Here is a 21,945-nt window from a genome sequence, read left to right on the forward strand (position 1 = left end):
ATTACAAATAGATGGAGGAGGGATAGCAAGAAGAGAAAAGACCCTGGCAATAACTTTATTTGCATTCATAACTGTATACCAACACACTAAGGCAGAGCATGTCCACTGAACTTTTCTGTACCACAACACACCCACGACATTAACCATATCTTTCCAACAAACCCTGTTTATTTTCACTATCACTTCATTATGTCTTCTACTCTTTTCTCTTACTCTGTCTTGTTCCCTGGCTTTTTTTTTTTCATTGAAAGTTTATTCAATATATGCTGATCATGGTTTTCCCTCCCATCTCCTCCTAGGTCCTAAACCGAATTTAAGCCTCTTCATAAAACCCTCTTCATTGGCTTTAAAACTATCCATGGGTTTGAATATAAAATGTTTCTCACAGGCTTGTGTGCTAAATGTTTAGTTCCTGGCTGGCAAAACTAGTTTGAGAAGTGGTTGAGTTTTTAAGAAGTAATGCCTCACAGAAGAAATAGGTCACTGAAAGCATGCCTTTAAAGGTTATAACTGTTCCCAATCCCCACTCCAATCTCTCTGCTTCATGGTCACCATGGAGTAAGTAAAGAGCAGGCCACAAAATGGGTGAATATGTTTGCCAGCTTTTTATCTCAAATACCTAGTAATAGATCTAGAACTATGACCCAATCAAGCCACTCCCAGGCAAGTATCCAAAAATTTTTATATCTTACTATAAAAATTCTTGCACATCCATGTTCATTATTAACTAGCAAATGGAATAAAAGTAGATGTATATCAACTGTTGAATATATAATGACTGCTTGATACCATGTGGAACATTACTCGGACATGAGGAAAGATGAAGTCATAAAAGTTAATAGATAAAACTGGAAAAAATTACTTACTGAGGTCAACCAGGCCCCAAAAGACCAATGTGTAGCTATGTGTCCTATGTGGGTACTAGCTTCAAATATTGTGTTTTGTGTGTTCACCTTTGAGTATACATGGTAGTTACAAAACTAGCAATAGATGAAAGGATAAAGATTAGGGAGGGAGTATGAACTATAGGTGATATGAAAGTAGAGCAGAAAGACTCAAATAGGCAGTGGAGAAATAGGGAAACTAGAGGATAAGGGAAGAGTTAACCAAAATGAATAGTCTTTGTGGAAACCTATGATTTTGAAATCGAAGTAGAAAGCACAATAGAAGCACTTTGTAGAACACATGTGATGTCAAAGATGTAGCAATTATGGGAACTGAAGATTTAAATTGGGATGGTGCAGAGAGTGAGGGAAATGAGGGGCAAGGAAGAGTTAACCAAAACTAAAGATGTATAAAGAAGTCTTATGAAACTCCACTAGTATAAACTAATTAAAGTGTAATTTTTAAAAGAAAAATGAGTTTGAGCATAAGTGTTCCACAAGGGAGAATAATGCTGCATTCAGAAGATGTAACTTATTAAGTAAAAATATCAGTGACAAGCACAGGTTACCTCCCTATGAATTATTGGTCAAGGAGGCCCCAAAGATGCCCAAAACAAGACTGTTTGTATTGTCCTTCATTGCCTATCACAAATAAATGGCTAACATCCTATTGCTGAAAACAACATATACTCCAATTGCAGGACATAAAGCCATCCGTCTTGAACTGATAAAGAAACTTTCTCCCATCTAGCTAGGTTTCATAATGGTGGAGAGTGGTATGAAGGCTGCTGGGGAAGAAAGAAGATCAATGGTCTTGACCAATGCTGCATGTTGCATGCTACAATAATGATCTTCCAGTCAAGATGCATACACTGAGGCAATAGTGGCAAGATAGTTTATGAGGTAACCAACTACTTTCTTGATTGGATTTGAGCATGCTCCACAGGAAGTCATTTGTGCCTGGTACTGTAAACATGGTCAAAATTAATGGCTATAGAATTTATAGGCTATAGGCCAGAACTGATTAATAGTTTGTTAGATAGTCATGTTGTAACAATCCTCTACAATATTTGTTTTTATATCCATAGCTTTTTGCTATTTTCAAGTCATAGAAGCTTCTGATTGTAATGTGTAGTGGGTAATGAAGAGACTCAAACTCTTCAAAATGCTGTGTGCTCAGCCACAGATGGGACATCTACATTACCACTACCACCACTACCCCCAAGGCTCAGAAGGTATCAGAGAAGAGGGGCTGGGGAGAATAGAAGAACTAGAGGATGGAAAGAGTGCTGCAAAAAACTAGCCTGTGTATACACATGAACTCATAGGAGCTCTGTTTACATACACAAGACTTCCACAAGATCAACAAAATTAAATATTCCAGCATGGAGGGAGAGAAGCTTTCAATGTCCATCAAAGACAGTTGATAACTTCTATGAATGGGAAGGTCACATTTCTTTGGTGTGGGGACAGTCATTTGTAGGTTGTCCATGCCTCACTGAATGACTCCACACACATGCCCATTTGGGCACCATTAATTCAAGTTAGGAGGTTATAATAAATATGTTACTTTAGGAAAGATAGAAGATATGTCTTGAGGGCTGTGGTGTGGGTTGGAGGGAGAGAGTGAGGTATGGATTGATAGATAAGACCAAGATACACTATAAATATATATAAAAATATAAAAGGTTTCTATTTAAGCTATCAAATTTGAGTATACAAAGTCCTGCCCTGCCTGTTTTCATGGTGAAATCTATTTTTAAAAATGATGAAAAATCAATCTAACCCAAGTACTCATCTTCTAGAAAATAGGCAGTTTTTGACTGAGATTCATTCAGGGAAAAAAATTCTCAAAACACAACTGTGGATGGTAACTTGGTAAAACACTGGCTTTAAACCCTTGAATTCTCACCTTAGGAATCTTTTTCATGAGATAAGACATCATTATTGCTAGTCTTGGCTATAAATCTGCCCTTGCTAGTGGTATAAGGAATTGCTTAGAAACCAGTGGTGATTAAGATAGCTTTTAAAGTATGATAGAGTTAAGGAAAGTAGGAAAGCAACTACAAAAATACTTCCTTAAACCTTCCACTGACTATATAGAACAAGTTTTTCTCAGATGCTACCTCATAATTCTAGAGGCAGATGGTTCCAGCCTAAGGGATAATAATAACAACCTCGTGAGGCATGTTCTGGGCTATGCCATCTATTTGCATAGGTAGGTCCACTAGGGTCTTATTCACTCTCATCTTGCAGAATGCTACAGATATCTCAAGTCTGGCTTGTTAATGTCAAGTGTGCTCTTGAAACACTCTCCTTGTATTTTTACCCTTTGGTGTTCTTTATATAGGCTATGGTATTCTCTAATGGCTACCCAAGTCATATGATCCTTCCTCACCCCAACTTGAGCTGAATCACATCTCATCCCACACTATCCTCTGTATTTTATGTGCTAGCCTTTGTGCAAAAACCAAAGAAGGACTGGACTAATGGGAAGAATTTATAGGTTTGCTATTTATGGCTTTTTCCTGATACATCTAATTTGTTCATAAGACTCCTATGTACTGAACTTGTCTACAATTTAGTTGCTTACAAATGAGGGCTAAGTGCTAAGGTACTACTGCAGTAACATTATGTTTTCTTGTAAAAATGAAGTCGACAAAAAGAGCACACTATCCAATTACAGATGCAGCAGGCTCATTAGTCCAAATACTACCACGATTATCTTAAAAGCCTGGCATTATTAGCATGTTTAGACCTCTGGGTAGACCATGTCCTTGTGCATGTGGCCGAATGAGATAAAATATAAATTCTGTATGCAGAGGTAACCTTAGCAACATACATGTAGGAACAGCAAGATGACTCAGATGGAGTAACTTATTCAAATAATGAATAAAAGCCGAAAGCCCAGAAGCCAGAGGATAGGAGAGGCTTGGAAGATCTGGTCTCAGACTCTAGGCACTTGAATACAAAGAGAAGTTGTTCTTTAGTGGATAGTGTGAACAAGGGAAAATGAACACATTTCTGACATTAGCCTTAAAAGTTTGCTATATCAGCAGTACTATTGTTAAATGCTTCCTCTATGCTAAGACTATCCTGCCAGAACCTCCTTTGCATAATTTTTGTTCTCATAACAAAAGATTCATGTAGGTGCTGTTATAACATTAGATTACATACACACACACACACACACACACACACACACACATATATATATATATATATATGTATGTATGTATGTAGAGAGAGAGAGAGAGAGAGAGAGAGAGAGAGAGAGAGAGAGAGAGAGAGAGAGAGAGAGAGAGAGAGTCACTAAAGCACAGAAAACCCAAGCTACCTGCTCAAAGACAGTTATTATTAATTAAGAAAGGTCTAATTTCAACCAAGAAAAATGATCTCTAGACCCAGTGTCTTGGCCACATAGGCCCATTTCATGAGTAGAAACTCCAGAAAGACAGGAGTACAATTTGGCCTAAAGTGAAAAATCTCCCAAGTCTGTTCTAAGCCATAAGCAATGACTTCAAGATGCAGGGAGCCAACTGTCAGTAGCTGTGTATGATTAGAGACAAGATGAACAGTTGTAAAGCAAAGGGCATTATGAGGTATTCATACATCAACACTAAGGCCAAACTACATGACTTTAAGATTTCTTCCAAATGTTGAAATTTTCTGGCTCACAGATGCTTACAGAAAGGGTCAAGACATTCAGACTTATTGCTTTATCTAACTGAACCAAATCCAACTAAATAGAAAGTTGAGCCATAACCCACTCTCTTAAACTAGGCACATGAACAGTCAAAAATAATGAATCAGTACAGCATATGATAATATAACAATATTTGTAGCTTCTCTTAGATAATCGGTAGGAATCAAAGTGAAGTTCACAGATAATAATGAGAACTTTTATGCAACAAAAAGAAAATTCTGATCAGAATATGTTTGTGGATAGCTATAAACCCAGCAATATTAAGACTGAAACAGGAGGATCATAAGTTTAAGATCAACCTTGGTTACAGAACTAAAAAATCTCTCAAGTAACATATCCCATTTCAAAAAAGAAAAAAAGATTCAATCTCCAAGCACAGTTAGAGGGTCAGAAATATCTGTAAAGGATAATGTAATATCATATAAATAATACTTTGGGATGATCAACCCAAAGTGCTAATTGGAGATTGGTTCAGTATAATTCTATGATCTACACGATCTTTGGTGGGTCATATCCTATCTTGAAGCCTTCAGTCTCTCATACCTATATCTGTAACTGGGATGGAAAAAGGAGAAATTAAAGCTTTTCATAATATAGTAAAGGCTAAGTAATACACTGGGGTAGGGAGAAGGAATGGCAAGGTAATGGTGGTGGAAGAGTGGCACATATACGGAATGCCTGGATTCCCTGTCTTCAGCAGCTTAAAGACCAAGAACCCCAGGCTCTGCATATTGCACATGGATTTCTCCACATATTCTTCTCTTCTCCACATGTTCTACTCTTTGAAAACAAAAAGAGGACTATGGATCCATTTTCTTTGTACTGGGCTTTATATGTGATAGCTTGTGGTGTCTAGGAAAAATACTGTTACCTCATTATAGTGTGTGTGTGTGTGTGTGTGTGTGTGTGTGTGTGTGTGTAACCTTCTACAGTAGTAGTTTTCCATATGACTTTTAAACATGTTTTTGTGTTAATTATCCCTCCCCTAATTAAGTCCTCTATCCTTCTGACCCATTCTGTACTACACCATACTTGCTCCATTCCTCATTCCCCCTTTATAGCACCTATATCCTCTCTCCCCTTTTGAAAGCTTACCCGATCAGTCTGTTTCCTGCCTTATGTAGGTATTTCATCTCAAGATTTAGAGCTGTTATCCTCATATTAGAGACAACATGCAGTGTTTGCCTTTTGAGTCTGGGCTCACCTCAGAACATTTCCAGCTCCATCCATTTACCCATAAATTTCATAATTTTATTTTTTTTCTTCACAGCTGAAAGACATCCCATTGTGTAACTATAAGGCATCTAGGCTGTTAATGTTTCCTAGTTATTGTGAATAGAGCAGGAACAAACATGAATATAAACTCTGTAGTAGGATATAAAATCCTTTGGGTTATGCCCAAGAGTGGTATAGCTGGAGCATGTGGTAGATCTATTTTCAGTGTTTTGAAGAACATCCACACTGATTTCCACAGTAGTTGTACCAGTTTGCACTCCCACCATGAGTGAATAAGTGTTTCTTTTCCCATATTTGTGCCAACATCTGTCATCATTTTGTTCTCCTTGTTGGTGTTGAACTTAACCATTTTCTTTGGGCTACGATAAAACCTCAAAGTAGTTGTAATTTGCAATTCCTTGATACCTAAGGTTACTATTAAATATTTCTAAGCCATTTGTATTTCTCCTTTTGAGGCATATCTGTTTAATTCCATGCCCCAATTTTTAATTGTTTTTTTTTTTCCTTGCTGGTTAGGTTTTGTTGGGGAGGGTTAGGGGGAATTTATTTTATTTATTCAGTTCTTTGTCCATTCTAGATACTAACCCTCTGTTAAATGTGTAGGCAACTGTCCAAAGTGACTCTATCCTGGCTTTAGCCAACTTCTGCTTACATTTCACCCAACTTCTTCCCAGACCTTGTTCTCCATATTCCATATTCTGCTCCAATGAGCAGAACATTCTAATTCTTTCCATATAAATTTTTTTGGGGTTTGGGCAGATTTATGTTTTACAACATAGAACAAATCATTTAATCAACTAAAGCTTTTGAAAACTTTGTTAACAGAAACTTTTGGAATATTTTCCCTCTGGCATAGCTATAGTATGATGTAATTGTAGTTTTTTACTTTATAATAAAGATAATCTATATAGGTCTATATAACCTGCTCACTTTGTGGTCCAGTGTTCTTTCTGACATAAGCACATTCTCCATCACTGGCAAATAAAAATCTCTTAATCTGACCATCACTGACCATCACCATGACATTCCCTTGTATCTTTTGTGGGTCAAACATAGTAAAGGTATTTTCTCAGTTCTATAGGCTGTCTATTCACTTAAGTGACGATGTCTGTTTTACTTAGGGTTAAAATTGTTGTGGTGAAACACCATGACTAAAAAGCAAGTTGGGGAGGAAAGAATTTATTCAGCTTACACTTCCACATTGTTGCTTGTTATTAAAAGAAGTCAGGACAGGAACTCAATCAGGGCAGGAGCTTGGAGGCAAAAGCTGATGCAGATGCTACAGCTTGCTCCTCATGGCTTACTCAGCTTGCTTTCTTATAGAACCCAGGAGAGAAAAACCTATCTATCCTGGCTCCACCACCTTTTGAGTTTATGCCCACCAGTGGGTTATTGTGAGAAATCAGACAATCTAAAGACTCAGAAGGCTCTCCCTGTAGCCAGGACTAGATGGTGGTGTGACCTCAGGCCTGAGATTTTTCCAGGCATCTCCACCCACACAGTATAGGACTCAGAGCTACAGGCTCTAGTCTTCTTCTTTCTCTAGACCCTACCAGGAACCAACACTCAGTTCTGTCTCACTACCAAGCATACAAAGAGCAAACATTTCAAGGACAGGCTGCTCCCTACCTTCAGGCCTTTGGAATTACCTAAACAAGCCTAAGAGTTCACCCTGGAGGCACCCAAATTTCAAGAAGTAACGTCGTATTCTTCCTGTGAGCTCATCCCAAAGCTAAGCAATACAGGCTTCCTGGGAGTCTCCAAACTATCAGGCTGAGGAGACCTACCCAACCACGAAACCTGCCAGCCAAGCAATAAGCCTCAGGCCCCTCCCTGTCTTAGCCCAGTGAGTCCCCCTCTAGGAGCTCAGATCATTATTAGTATGAACTCAAGATGCCGTAGCCCTATAGCCAAACCAGAGCCTCAGTAAGGTCAGCCCAGCAAGTCATGTTCACATGCAGTGGACCTAGTGACCACAGACTTGTCCCAAGGTAGACCACTGGCCGAGCCTGATAACCTGGGGTTTTGGTCACATGATACCATGCCTTGCTTTTGATATGAATCCTAGGGATACAAACCTAGGTTCTCCTTCGTATACAGCAGGCACTTTACTGAGTCATCCTCCTAGCTTCAGGTCATCCTTTTCTGTGACAACCTCCAGGAAAGTAAGATACCAAAAATCCAGACAAATGGATTTCAAAAAGCAAAAGAAAACCATGACAAATGGTGAAAAACAAGGGAAATAAATACAAGTTTAAAATATATCCATTTATTAGGTGTTTGGGGGAGTGAGTTGGGCACGGCACACATGCCTGTGTATGGGGATAGAGAAGAAACTGCCAGAGTCCAGTGGTTTGTCCCCTTTCACCACGTAGGTTCAAGCAGTCAAATTTGGGTCACGGGGCGTGGCAGTAAGCACCTTTACCAGATGAGACATCTTGCTGGCCAACTATTTACTTTTTGAACAAAGCCATGCCTCGTGACACAGACCTGACCACTCACTAAAAACAATGTGTTATGTAGCCTATATAAAAACGCCTTAACATTTGCTCTCCACAGGCTCGGTGTCAGAACAAAAGGCTCCTTTTTTGCACGACATCAAAGGAAAACAGACTGAACAACTTGAAATTGGTGCTTAGCAGGGGGAAAATGCTACCAGAGGCTACTTAGAAACACAATCATGTATCAGCAGATTGTTCTCAGCTCCTAGGAAAATAAGCCCAGGAAAGTAGGTAAAGATTTCTACAGCCAGATATGAGGACTGATATTCCGTATGATCTGATTGTCATAAGTTAACCAATGAATGAAAAGATACTAAAAGCACTTGACTCTGTTCTTAAAAGACATCACAAAGGTAACAAATGTTCATTACTGAATACATTATGAAGCATATATGGGATACTACTTTAAATATTTAAGGAAGAAACATTGTAAGAAATATCAGATTTCCAAATTATGATTTATGCGCTATCATTAACAGCCCAGGTCTTTAACTACATTATTCAGACTAAACTTGTGTTATTGAAAAAGCAGTAATTAGCCATGTGTGGCTGGTATGAATTGAGACATCTTCAACATATATCACATTTCCAAAAACATAATAAAATATCATTATTAATTTTATAGTGATATTATATAATATTCCATAAAATTGTGAAGCTATGAGAATATATAATATGAAATTTAATTTCACCTTTAACTTTATTTTAACTTTTTCATGTGACTATTAGAAAAATTCAAATTACATCTGTGTCTTTATTTACACAGTATATTTTCTAGGAGAAACACAATAACCAATATGTTTAAACACCAATTACAAAATAAAAGCTATCCTCATGTTCCTCATGTTATGGGGATGCCCAGCCACAGAATTATTTCTTTGGTACATCATAAGTATAATTTGCTACTGTTATGAAATGTAATGTAAACATCTGATATGCAGGACATCTCGTATGCAATCCCAAAGAGGTCACAAATCACAGATTAGAACTACTGATCTAGGTGTCCTTTTAAAGAAAAACAAAAGTCTAATTTCCAGACCTTACCTTTAAGGAGTCATACTAAGACAGCTTCAATTTTACTGGGGCTTTCCAGCTGTTAAATGTTGTTTCTTTTATTTAGCATGCAAAGTAACAGGTGTCACTGTAGCTTTTTGATATACACTTTATTCTTACTTTCTCTTCTCCTTCAAGCCTTTCTCCTACCCTCCTGGCTCTTCCTGCTCATCCCCTTCCTTGGCCTAATATATACACTTCTCCTCTCCTGTCACATGTACCTTGCATTCTATCATCATCATTTTCTCCTTTTAGCTCCCTTAAGAGCACTTCTTCCCCTATCATGGTGATTTTTTTCGTTTTTCTAGTTTCATGAACCATACACAACCCCATGTATCTGAGTACGGCTTATTCTACTTAACATATATTTTCCAGTTCTACCCACCTTCCTGAAAATTACATCCTTGTTTCCAGTTAAATTAAATAAAATCACATTCTGTATACACTCTCCTTCCATTTTCTTTATAGAGTCATCTGTTAATAGACATTAAGGTTGTTTATTTAAACTATAATGAATAGGGCAGCACACTAGTAATGCAGATGTGCACATTCTTTGTAGAATTGAGAGTGCTTTGGGTATTATGATAGTTACCCTGTATTATTAATTCATCAGGATTTAGACTCTCTATGGAAATATACATTTGGATACTGTACTGGATGGTTTTGTGTCAACTTGACACAAGCTGGAGTTATCACGGAGAAAGGAGCCTCAGTTGAGGAAATGCCTCCATGAGATCCAGCTGTAAGGCATTTTCTCAACTAGTGATGGGGGTGGGGGGAGGACCCAGCCCATTGTGGGTGGAGCCATCCCTGGGCTGGTAGACCTGAGTTCTATAAGAAAGCAGGCTGAGCAAGCCAGGGGAAGCAAGCCAGTAAGTAACATCCCTTCATGGCCTCTGCATCAGCTCCTGCTTCCTGACTACTTGAGTTCCAGTCCTGACTTCCTTTGGTGATGAACAGGGATATGGAAGTGTAAGCTGAATAAACCCTTTCCTCCCCAACTTGCTTCTTGGTCATGATGCTTTGTGCAGGAATAGAAGCCCTGACTAAGACAGATATGTATATGAGACTGTCTTCAGAAATGTTTATCTGATGAGAGCATATCCACCCTGAATGTTAAGTAGCATTATTCCAGGCTAGGGCCCTAGACTAAATAAAGAAGAGAAAGTTAACTTAGCATCAGTATTAATCTTTCTCTGCTTCCTGGGTTGGGACAACAGGCATCTCACATTTCTGCTGCTATGTTGCCATAGTTAGCTTCAGTTTTCAACTTACACAGACCTAGAATCACCAGGGAGGAGGGAATCTCAACTTAAGAATTTCACAGATCAAACTGGCCTGTGATCTTCTTTGTTAGGTATTTTATTAATTGCTGTTTGATATGTGGTGCAGAACCAGCTCATTGTGGGTGGTGGCATCACTAGGTAGTTGGGCCTGAGTCTTATATTTCTAGTCTAAGATGAGCAAGCCATGGGGAGCAAGCTAGTAAGCAGCACACCTTCATGGTCTCTGCTTCAGTTACTGCCTCCAGGTTTCTGCCATGAGCTCATGAGCTCTTGGCCTCTTTTCCCTCACTGATGGCCAAAAACTAGTAAGATGAAAATACCCTCCCTAGCTCTCAGAGATTGAGCCACCAACCAAAGAGCATACACGGGCTACACTGAAGCCCCTGGCACATATGTAGCATAGCAGATATGCAGCTCAGTGTTCATGTGGGTCCCCCAACAGCTGGAGTGAGGGCTGTCCCTGAAGTTGTCCTCTGACTATGGAATCCATTCCCCTAACTGCCTGCCTTGTCTGGCTGCAGTGGGAGAGGATGACCCTAACCCTGCAGAGCTTAGGTGTACCAAGGTAGGAGAATACCCTGGGGGAGGGCAACCCCTCAGAGGAAAGCATAGGGGTGATAAAGGGAGGGACTTTATGAGAAGGGACTCAGAGGATGTCAGCATTTGGGGTGTTAATTAATTAATTCATTAAAAAGAAAGTACCCTCCTAATGTATTTTAGTCGTGGTGTTTATCACAGTTACAGAAAGTGAAAACATGCCTTCCTTGTCATGGTATTATATTTCCTTAAGCAAAAATAAACCACCTCTTCATTAAGTTACTTCTTGATCAGCCATGAAAACTAACACAGGTACATACCCAGGATTAGATAGTAGTTCTGTTTCATTTTCAAGAAACATTCTCATTTCCATAGTGACTGCACAAGTTTACATTCCCAATTTGCAAAGAGTTCCTCTTCCTCATGTTCTCACCAGCATTTGTATACCTTTATTGTGCACATGCATGCATCTGCCCCCCCCCGTGTGTTAAAGTGGTTTTATTAATGACTTGTGTTTTCCTATTGGTTGAGAATATTGAACATTTGAAAGAATATTTATTGACTATTTGCATGTCTTCATTGGAAAATGATTTGGATGATTAGACTATAAATGGATTCAGTGATTAGGAGGAACTTATTGTTTAATTTGGATTCTAGGTTTTACTGGACTATCTCTTGGAAGTGGCTACTGCAGATGTGTGCTTGAAATAGCACTCCTTTTAGCCTTTGACTTAAAACCATCAGTGCTTGTTCATAGATATTCTCTAAAGATTGAACTTGGCACTCATTTCATTAAGTCATCTTGACTTGCTCAATATTCCTATGGTCTATTCCCTTGAAAACAAAACACATTAATATTAAAGTGTGGTTTAATCATCCTTTTGAAAAGAGAGGCTGGGTAGCACAGGAGCCACAGGCTCTATGTGCATAAAGATTCATACCAACTCTGAAGTTTTGTGGTTATTGATAGGTTCATTCTGAATACCCTAGGGACTGTTTATTCACCATTAAAGCTGGGTTGGGACACAGATAACATTTCAAGGCATTAATGAAATAAGCCACATAAGCATAGAATAAAGAATTAGATATTTCATTAGAAAACACTCAGCATAGAAGGAAACAAGAGCCAATTCTATTTGCTTGTTTAAGCCAATACCTAAATATTATCAATCAATCAACTGTGCTTTATAAGTTGATATCTTCTACAAGGGTGTTTCTCTTCAAGTAATATTACCAGTCTCAATATGTGGACCTTGGTAGAGTTAGTAATGTAGTAAGAATGATAACTATGCCTATGGTAAAAACTAAAGCATAAGTATTTTTCAAGTACTTTATGTTTGTATAACTGTGTTAAATCTTTTATTAGCATGTATTCTCTCATTATATCCTTAGGAAAAATCTGCTTTGTGATCCCTATGTTTCAGTTGAAAATCTTGCCAAAATGTAACAATAAAAATTTAAAACATATTGGTAGAAACTAATGAAGTTGCAATCCAAGTTCTTAACACCAATGCTTTGATCCTTTCTTCAAAGTACATCTAGGAGCCCCAACCTCTCAGAGGAGAAAGAGATGGGTGACTATGAAAGAGGAAATCGTTTGGAACATAAATTAAAAGGTCCTTTGCTCCCCAAAAGTCAATGGCCCTCTAACCTTTTGTTTGGGGCCCAGAATACTTAAGCCTTATGTTGCAGAAGAAACCAGCAATGAATATGGTGACAGAGATTAGTTGGTAGAGCACTTGACTGACATGCAGGAGGCTCTGAGTTCCTTTAATTTAAAAAGTTAAAGATCTTTGATTATATACATGTATAATATTCTCAAAAAATTTCTTTTAAAAAATTATAAAAGAAAAAAAAAAAAAAAAAGACACTCCAGAAGCAACTAACAGAAGGTGATAGGCTATAGCAAGGGTGGTTGTTAACACACCCTCTTGAGTTTTGGTTACTTGTCTTGTCAAAAAAAATCTCATTGTCTTTCAGTCATTGTGGTATCCTCTGGTGAGAAAAAGATTGCCAGGACCAGTTTGCAGATGGAAAAAAAAACTGGTTCGTCCAGTAATTGAAGAACAAATTCAAAGTAACAATCTCAAGAAAAGCCAAGAGCTGAGATGCATGGTTAGTGAAAATTCCCCACAGGAACCTGCTAAAAAATGACCTATTGTAAATAGAGGCCTCACTGGAACACCATTTCTGGCCAGGTTTTTATGGTAAAGCATCAAATCGTCCAAAGCCTTCCAAACATTTACAAGCTTCCTGTTCCCATACACAACATGCCTTAGATCCCAGCCATTCAAATTTGTTATAAGAAGTAAGGCATAGTGAGTAATCTCTTGCCCCTGAAGAACAGTAAGTACATATTCTGACATTAATAGCTGACTATGGCAGTACATAATAGTTCATAATTTCTTCTATGAGAGAAAAAAAGGAAAAGTATAGTTGATGTAGGGAGAAAGAAAAGAGAGCAAAAATAAAGAGTGGAAGAGATAAGAATCTAGAAGGAAGAGTCAAAAGGGAATATAGAAAATAGATGTGGCAAAAAGAAAAAGAAAGGCAAAAAAATTACAGCCACATAAAGTTGAAAAAAAAAACTGTCCAAGTTAAATCTAAAAAGGAAAGACTGGACAAAGGAAATGACTTATAAAAACGTGAGCAACAGACAATCCAACTAAAATAAACGAGATAAAAGAAAGGTCTAAAGGTTAGAAAGGCAGAGATTTAAAGAAAGGGATAGGGGTGAAGCAAAAGAGACAGAGAGGGAAAAAGAGAAAAAGAAATGAAAAGACAAAAAATCCATCAAGAGAAGAATGAACAGAACAAGATTGCATGTAGGGAAAGCCAAGGAGAGAATTGCAGAGTGAAGGTTGACACTCACCCTCACAAAGCTGGCAGGAAACCATCCCTCCTCATCGTCGATCTGGCCCCACCACCAATCCTTGTTGGAAGCATCCAAGACTTTGATGACGTCGCCAGCTTTAAATGCCAACTCCCGGTTGGCCATGGTGACGTGATCCCATACTGCCTCAGCACTAACGATGGAATCTCCAGTGATCAGCTTAGGAGACAAAATGAGAATGTGTTCAGTCCATACATCTGGCTGGTCTACTTAAGCACTTCTTCATGCAAATTTACTATCTAATGGTAAAGCTTACATGTTTCAGTAGTAAGAGGTGGTGGTGAAGGGGAAATGACATCAACATGCATGCCATATTGGACTAAAAGACAAACAATGCTTTTGGTTCTCTATTAGCAAGTACATAGAATAATGCAGAATATGGACAAAGAAGCATGCTTGTATCTGTTTTCATGAACTCCTCTTCCCAAAATGAAAACAAACAAAGCTCTATTCTCTCTCCTTGGTGCTTTTCATCAGTCCCAGGTCTTTAAAGTAGAAAGGCATCAATGGCTAAGTTGAAGCAAAGGCATATTTATTCACAACTCTTTGTGTTCATTTCTATTTTTTCTTCTTCTGAAACTGACCAATTGAGAGTTGGTAGTGTATTATTTAGTTCTCCCCTACCACATCCCATGTGGTAAGAGTATGTGATATTCTATGCTTGATAAACTCAAGTCTGCAAATATGCACGGAGAAACGTGTTCAACTACCCTGTGGCATATAAAGGGAGTCTCCATTGGCTTCATTTGATAGATTTGAAAGAACTGATAATAAAGAGGTTAAAACAGAAACTGAAGATCATGTAATAAAGCAGAGGGTATATGCAATCCTTAATTTTAACCTGGGTCAGGCAATTTCATGGAAATTGGGAACGGGCTCCACACAACAGAAAACAAACATCTAGTCCATTACCACACTCACGAACAAAAACACATATAGGCATCACACTCATTTAAGCACATACAGATAAAGATGGAGAGTCTCTCTCTAGCTCCTGACCACTGTGTTTTATCTTCATTTGTTTTCTTTCTCCCATGAACTCTTCCCCCTTGTAACTATGGGTCATCGCAAGATTTGCGAAAGCACATTTTAGAATTAGAGAACATATGGCCTGCCTGGCAAGAAGACTAAAACACTCTCTCTGTACGTGCTGAGTTACTGGACATGCCATTTATAAATAAGCTTTCCAATAAACGTGCTTGAGGGAGGAAATGTCTGTCTAAGGAAATCATGGTTCCATAAGACCAAAGATAAAACATTTCAAAGGTATCAGGAACTCATGTGTGGAATATATACCCTTTCCAACCGGCCTGTCATAGAACACATTGTCTGAGAATTAATGCCACAGTCTTCTTAGGAAATTAATATGCAGAACATTATACACATATGAATACATAGATAGATATGCATACACACTGGAGTATACTATCCCTTAGGTCCTTCCTAAGACATACTTCTTGGTTCAGGATTCTAACTTCTATGTTCTCAACAAAAATTATGGCACAGGAAAAGTTCAGTACAGACAGTCCAGCAGGACCTTTCAAATATTTTGTGTTTTACTATTCTCAACTTGTTTTCTCACCCACCATATCACATAATCTGTACTAAATGAACTGTATTTCATTAGTGTCCATATTTTAAAGCTGATAAAAACTGAGGTTCAGTGAAGCAACCTTATTTTTCAGCAAGTAACAATGAATAAATTACAGAAACATGTCTTCAGATCTAAGAACCATCGAACCATACTACTAATATGGGCTTACTTAGACAGAATGCTATCAGCCATTATAAAAGAGCCCCAGGGAAAAGGAATTTTAATCTTCTCTCTAAAGAGATTCCTTTTTATGTTTATCTTGCTTTCTTCCAAAGAAACTAATCAATTGCTGCTGGTCCTGGTCTCAGTGGAGAAGGAGAATGGCTAGTCATTGGTTGCTATGGTTTGATGTGGCATGCTCCACAAAGCCTCATGTGTTTGAAAACTTGATCTCAGTTGGTGGTGCTGTTTTAAGGAATTTATGGAACCTTTGGGACACAGGACCTAGATGTAAGATGTCCCTGGAGGCAGGCCTTGGAAATTAAACCCACTTCTAATAACATCTCAAGCTCTCCACTTCCTGATCTGCTAAAATATAAACAGATACATGCTTCTACTGCTACAGAAAAAGCCAACCAAGCCTTCCTTGCCAAGAAAGACTATACCCTTTAAAAACATGAACCGAAATAAATCCCCCCTTACTTTGTTTCTGTAAAGTATTCTGTCAAAGTGATGTGAAAAGTACTCTAAAAAAACACTTATAAGTAAGTTTCCCCCTCTCCCTTTTAAGATGGGTCCCAATTGAATGTTGTAAAATTAGTTTGATAATTCTAGACAGGCCAAGCCTAGAGGATCCTGAAAGTTTATAGTTTGAACTATATTTCCAGCTTTTGATTAAGTGTCAAGTGTTTGTTAGCGTTGAATACTGACCCTCTGTTCAGGACACTATCTATAAAAAAAAAATTCAAATGCAGATATAGCCTTTCTCTAGAGAATCTACTTTTAACTTGTAAGCTATGCTATATAGTTCTACACTCCTACTTGCTGCTTAAGCTATAAAACGCTGATCCAAGAACTAGCTGGTATGTGTGCAGAGGTGTGATGAAGATAATGAATCCAAAGGGGCTTGAAGTTATAGGTGGTTCCTATGCTCATTCACCATAAATATCTGTCAGAGTAAAAGAATGTTCTTCTCCAATTTTCTAGGTATTTTAATAAAAGTAAATTAAATATTGGCTAACATTGAGTATATATGTATTCCTTTTCTGTATAGAATTAAATTTTAATTTGCTACAAGGTTTTCATACATATATGTACTTTATACATTCATGTCTCATACAGCATGCATTCAATGACCTACTGTAGGCATAGATCTGCTCACTAGGATAATTCCCACTTAAAGATCAAAAGGCCCCTCAAACAACATAAAAACCTACCTTTTATTCTAGACTTTGCTGCTTTAGAAAATAGCAGTGATGATAAAAGGTGAAAATGGAAAATTTAAAGAAACAACCAAAGCTGTGCTGTCAGCACGTAACTGAGATACTGAGGAGTGTAATATTACAAAAGCCAAATGCAAACGACTCCAACTATGCAACACTGGACTTCAGTTTCTTCATCCATGAAACAAGATAATGTCTGAGTCACAGGCAAGATTTTAGAGAGGGTGGATTAGCATGAGGGATATACAATGCCTAGAATGTCTTAGATTTAATAGCCTAGTATAAGCCTTCATGGGTACAGATATTTGTCTCCAGGAATGGTTTTATGGAGCACTGAAGTGTAGAAAAGATAGTAACAGATGCCGAAGAAATAAAAGGGTATTTGAGGCTAAAGAATGAGGTTAAATAAACAAGTAGTATAAATAAAGAGACTTGAATTTAGTTTGAAGTAAATGGGGGCAAAGTTGATTCTCGGGACAGGGCATCAATCCTAAGTGTGGTTATTAAAACATGCCCTATATTAGGAAACAATGAAAACTATGAAGAAGAAGAGTTGATGACAAATATTCTTGTAAATGTGTGCTAAAATGGAGGATAGTTAACTGGGGATATAAATATGTTGGAATTGCAAGGCAAGTCAGAGGAAGGGAGAGACAGAAAGTTCTGGGAGTTAGAAAAAAAATGTAGAAACCAAGAAATCTTGTCTCAGAGGATAGAATTATGAGAAAAGCCATAAACCTCAAAATTAATAACAAAGGGACATGTGGACTCAAAGAACAGCCAGAAAAATAAACTGAAATAAAGCTGGCAGCAGATCATTATAAAGAAAGCCAAGAAAGTCATTTGGGAGTGGCTCTAGCACAAATTCTATTCTCCTTCTGCTTTATGCTTCGCTTTCCATCCCCCCCCCCAAAAAAAAGTCCTAATTCCCAATTGCCTCTACTCCTGAAATCTCAATATAAAGCCAGGAGATGATGCTTAGTTACTATATCATGAAACACAAATATTTCTAGGCCACAGGATTACACTCCTGTGATATCTAACAAAACAATTTCCAATTCCCAGAGCATGCTGAATGCAGCACCAAACATAAGGGTTCTTCTTCAGATTTACCAGTAAGTGGGGCACATAGGGCTTCCAGTAGCCACACTGAGGATGTTCTGTCATAGAAATAAAAGCATGAAGAAAGCTTCTTTTAATCCAGTAGGTCTGAACTGAGGCTTGAGATTTAAAATAAGCCCTTTATGATCCTGACACTGCTGATCCACGACGGACCTAGCAAACTTCTGTCATCTGGGGGCTGTCCCTTTATCTTCTGATGCCTCGTTCTTCCCTAGACACCCCTATGCTACTATGGGCTTTGGCTCCTCTGCCCCCAATGTTCCCTGCCTAAGCTTTCGTCAGTAGTCATTGTATGTCTGAGAATATGTATGGTCATGTAAAATATATGCCCAATGTCAAGTTGGAATGACAAGGGATAAAATAACCTAGGATTACAGCCCTCACCCAGTTTTCAAGAACTTTATCACTTGCTTTATTCTTTTTATTCTTGCCTTCTAGATGAAAAATATAACCCCCAAATAGATATTTATCTAGCCTGACTGGCTAGCAGAATATTAAAGTTTAATATCAAGAGGAAGAATACATTTAGAAATGAACTTCTGAAGCTGGAGAGATGACTCCGCAATTAAGAGCACTGGTTGCTTTTCCATAATATCTAAGTTTGAATTCCAGCACCCACACGGAGGGTCACAACTATCTCTAAGACTAGTGTGAGGGGATCCAATGCTCTCCAGTTACCTCCACAGGCACTGGGAGCGTTTATGGTATACATACTTACATGTAGGTAAAAGACATAAAACATGCATTAAAACAAAATACTTTTTAATTTAAGCATAAACCATGGTATGTTGTAAAGAATAACAAATGTTCCAAGTGTTGTTATGGTAACTGAGCAAGCTCTGCCTTCTAGAAATATACACAGCAGGAAAAGGAAGGGTATGAGGAGAGTGTGTGAGGTTTCTTCTGTCCTTTTCCCCTCAGATGGCCTCTTTTCTCAATGGCCAAGCATGTACAATAGCCAAGTTCCATTTCCTCGTTCCCTTTAAGTATATCTAAATCTGTGGTTTTATGTTCTTTCAGAGTAGACAAGTTATCCATTTTAACCAGCTTTGTAAATAGACTCCACTATTTAGCTAAAAAATGTTAAAGGACAACCATCATGCATTTTCTGACAAATCCTAACCCAGGCTGCTGCAAGAACAGCTAAGAAATATAAGTATATAAAGAGTTCCAAATGATGGCTACTGGAAAAAACTTAGCTCACGGAATCTCTCTCTTTCAATCTCTGTCTCTGTCTCTCTGTTTCTCTATCTTTGTCTCTGTCTCTCTCTCTGTCTCTGTCTCTCTCTGTCTCTGTCTCTCTCTCTCTCTCTCTCTCTCACACACACACACACACACTATGTGTGTGTGTGTCTACAGGTGAATCTTAATTTACTTTTTTTATTTGTCTGAGATAGTGTATGTACATGTGTGGGGTGTCTGCAGAAGCCAAAGGAGTGTGCTGAATCACTTGGTGCTGGAGTTACTGGTCGTTGTGAGCCTCCTGACAGAGGCTGGGAGCCTAACGCAGGCCCTTTGTAAGAGAAGTATGAGCTTTGATCTGCTGAGCCATGTACCCAGACTATGCACCTTATTTTGACACAGGATCTCTCAGTGAACATGGAGCTCAGAAATTTAGTTCAACTGGCTAGCTAGCAAGTCTTGGGGACCTCCTGTCTTCACTGTCATAAGAATGAGATAACAAGTATGTTATCTTTAGCATACTAAAGCCCAATCTTTAGCACGGGTGCTAGCATCTGACTTCAGTCCTGCATATTTACACAGTAAGCACTTTATGAACTGAGCCACCTACTTAGCCCCCTGTCTAAATTTTTCTATCAGTCAAGTGACACACTGAAGCTAAATATGATCCCTTGATTCCCTTGGTTTGGGCATTCTATTGAAATAGTTTTACAAGGAATAAAGGTGGACAATTTCATTTTTGCAGTTCTCCACTTCTACTCCTCCTTCTTAGACCTGGCCCTCATCACCTAAAACTGTCTCCTAATTAGTTTTCACCTCTCACACGCTTCTCTCCTCTTCCAGCTACTATAAGGAATAGCTTGATGGAGTTTTCGGTTTTCCTTGCTGGTACCATTCTGTGTGCTCATGGAGATCTAGTAACTCTCCACCATCTCTGAACCCAATCCTTGCTTCTAACTTCTCTCTTTTTCTTCTTGTTATACTGAGGATTAAACCCAGGGTTTTACATATACTAAACAAGTGAGCTACAGTCCCAGAGTGATCTTGACCATTTGAATACTGTAGGAAGATACAATCCTACATTTGTGCTTCTGATGCAGTCATAATCTACAGCCAGGCTGCTTCTTTCTTTGATCTTGGGTCACCAGCCCTTTAATCCTTTCACTTATAACTCCAGCCAGTGTCTTCTCTCCTTCCATCTCTTTTACTAATTTCTACTTAGCATAAAGTTAAAATACCAACCAGGAGAAGCTAAAGTAATCAAGAGCGTGATCCTACAAATAATATCACTTGTGCACTGGCTATAAAACATCTGCTTAATCTGCAACAAACAGTACTGTTAACCTCTTTTTAAAACTTCCATGATGAATGTGCATCCTAAACCAAGCAAGCTCTGAATTGGATCAGAGTCGGCATCTCCCTTGGGTTATAATACATCATGTTGCCAAATAATCTGTTTATACAATATATATCTATGAGCCTTACAGGCTTGTTAAAGTTACTTAGTCTCTTCATTTTTTTTCATTTTGTACTAGATTTTATTACAGATCAATATATGTATCTTGTGGTAATCACAGGGGGAAAAAGAGATAAAAGGTAAAAACAACCCATTTTTAATATAGGAAACAATGACAATGGTTCCTTTTTCTTATCTCTAGGACATTAAGACCTCTTGCTTCCAATTTCAATCTGGTTGTTGCTAGAGGCAAGCTGGAAGAACTCAAACAGTGCCAAGTCACTTAGGTAACCTAAAATGATCTTAAAATCCATATTTGAATTCTAATTTTTCCCTTGAGTTACTATGAATAGTTTTTATGGCTTCAGTTTTTTTTTCCTAGTCTGTGATTTGAAGTTCAATCTTGGAGTTCCTGGCTAGAAAGCCGATAGGCTTCCAGAAGGGTAGGAGGAGGGGGCTAGAACTGCATGAAGAATTTGTCCTCTGTACCACCCACATGCATAGCTCTATAATCATCAACACCACAGCCAGAGGGTGGGTGGGCAAGGCAAAGAGAAGAAGTCATTTTTCATCCATTTTGACAGATGTCGTGTTAAAATCTTGCTGGGAAAAGAGGATTGCAGATGGGGGGAGGAAAGGGGACAGAGCCAGGTTGGAACAGAAACTAATGGATCTAATATCCAAATGTGACCATCTGGCTAAGGTGGCTAGAACAAGAACATCATTTATTCAACATAGTAGTTAGTGCTCCTACATCTAGAGAACAGAGAGAAAACATATTTCACTCCACTTAAATCACTTTCAACTCTACTTGATATGACCTAAGACAAAAGTTTACAAACGCTCCTGACTTAGTATTCATTTCCAAAGACAATATGTCTCCTATGCAATGAAGAATCTGCATTTAAACAGTTCATCAGAAAGTAAAAGGTGGTTTCCAGTGATCCCCTGATTTCCCTTTGCCTATAGATTCAGGAGAATAAAAGTCCAATGTGGGCCAAAGCACCTAGTCCTTGTCAACAGTCTTTTATGCCCAAGTATACCATATTTCTTCTGTCAAGATCTAGTAGTCCTGGATTTCCAACAAGCATTCAGTAAACTGTAGATGACAGA

General features: G+C 38.3%; 1 protein-coding gene across 5 annotated transcripts in view; it reads right to left on the reverse strand.

The window, feature by feature from the left end:
- Positions 1-21,945, reverse strand: part of ARHGEF9 (Cdc42 guanine nucleotide exchange factor 9) — a 93,557-nt gene that overhangs the window by 47,261 nt on the left and 24,351 nt on the right. For all 5 annotated transcript variants that reach the window (XM_080909526.1, XM_080909524.1, XM_080909528.1 and 2 more), the window contains exon 2: positions 14,076-14,255. In XM_080909526.1, coding sequence (XP_080765652.1) covers positions 14,076-14,201 — 126 coding nt within the window. In that variant the 5' untranslated portion in view covers positions 14,202-14,255. The remainder of the gene's footprint in view (positions 1-14,075; positions 14,256-21,945) is intronic.

The sequence above is a fragment of the Micromys minutus genome (assembly GCF_963924665.1).
Source record: "Micromys minutus genome assembly, chromosome: X".
Classification (NCBI taxonomy): Eukaryota; Metazoa; Chordata; class Mammalia; order Rodentia; family Muridae; genus Micromys; species Micromys minutus.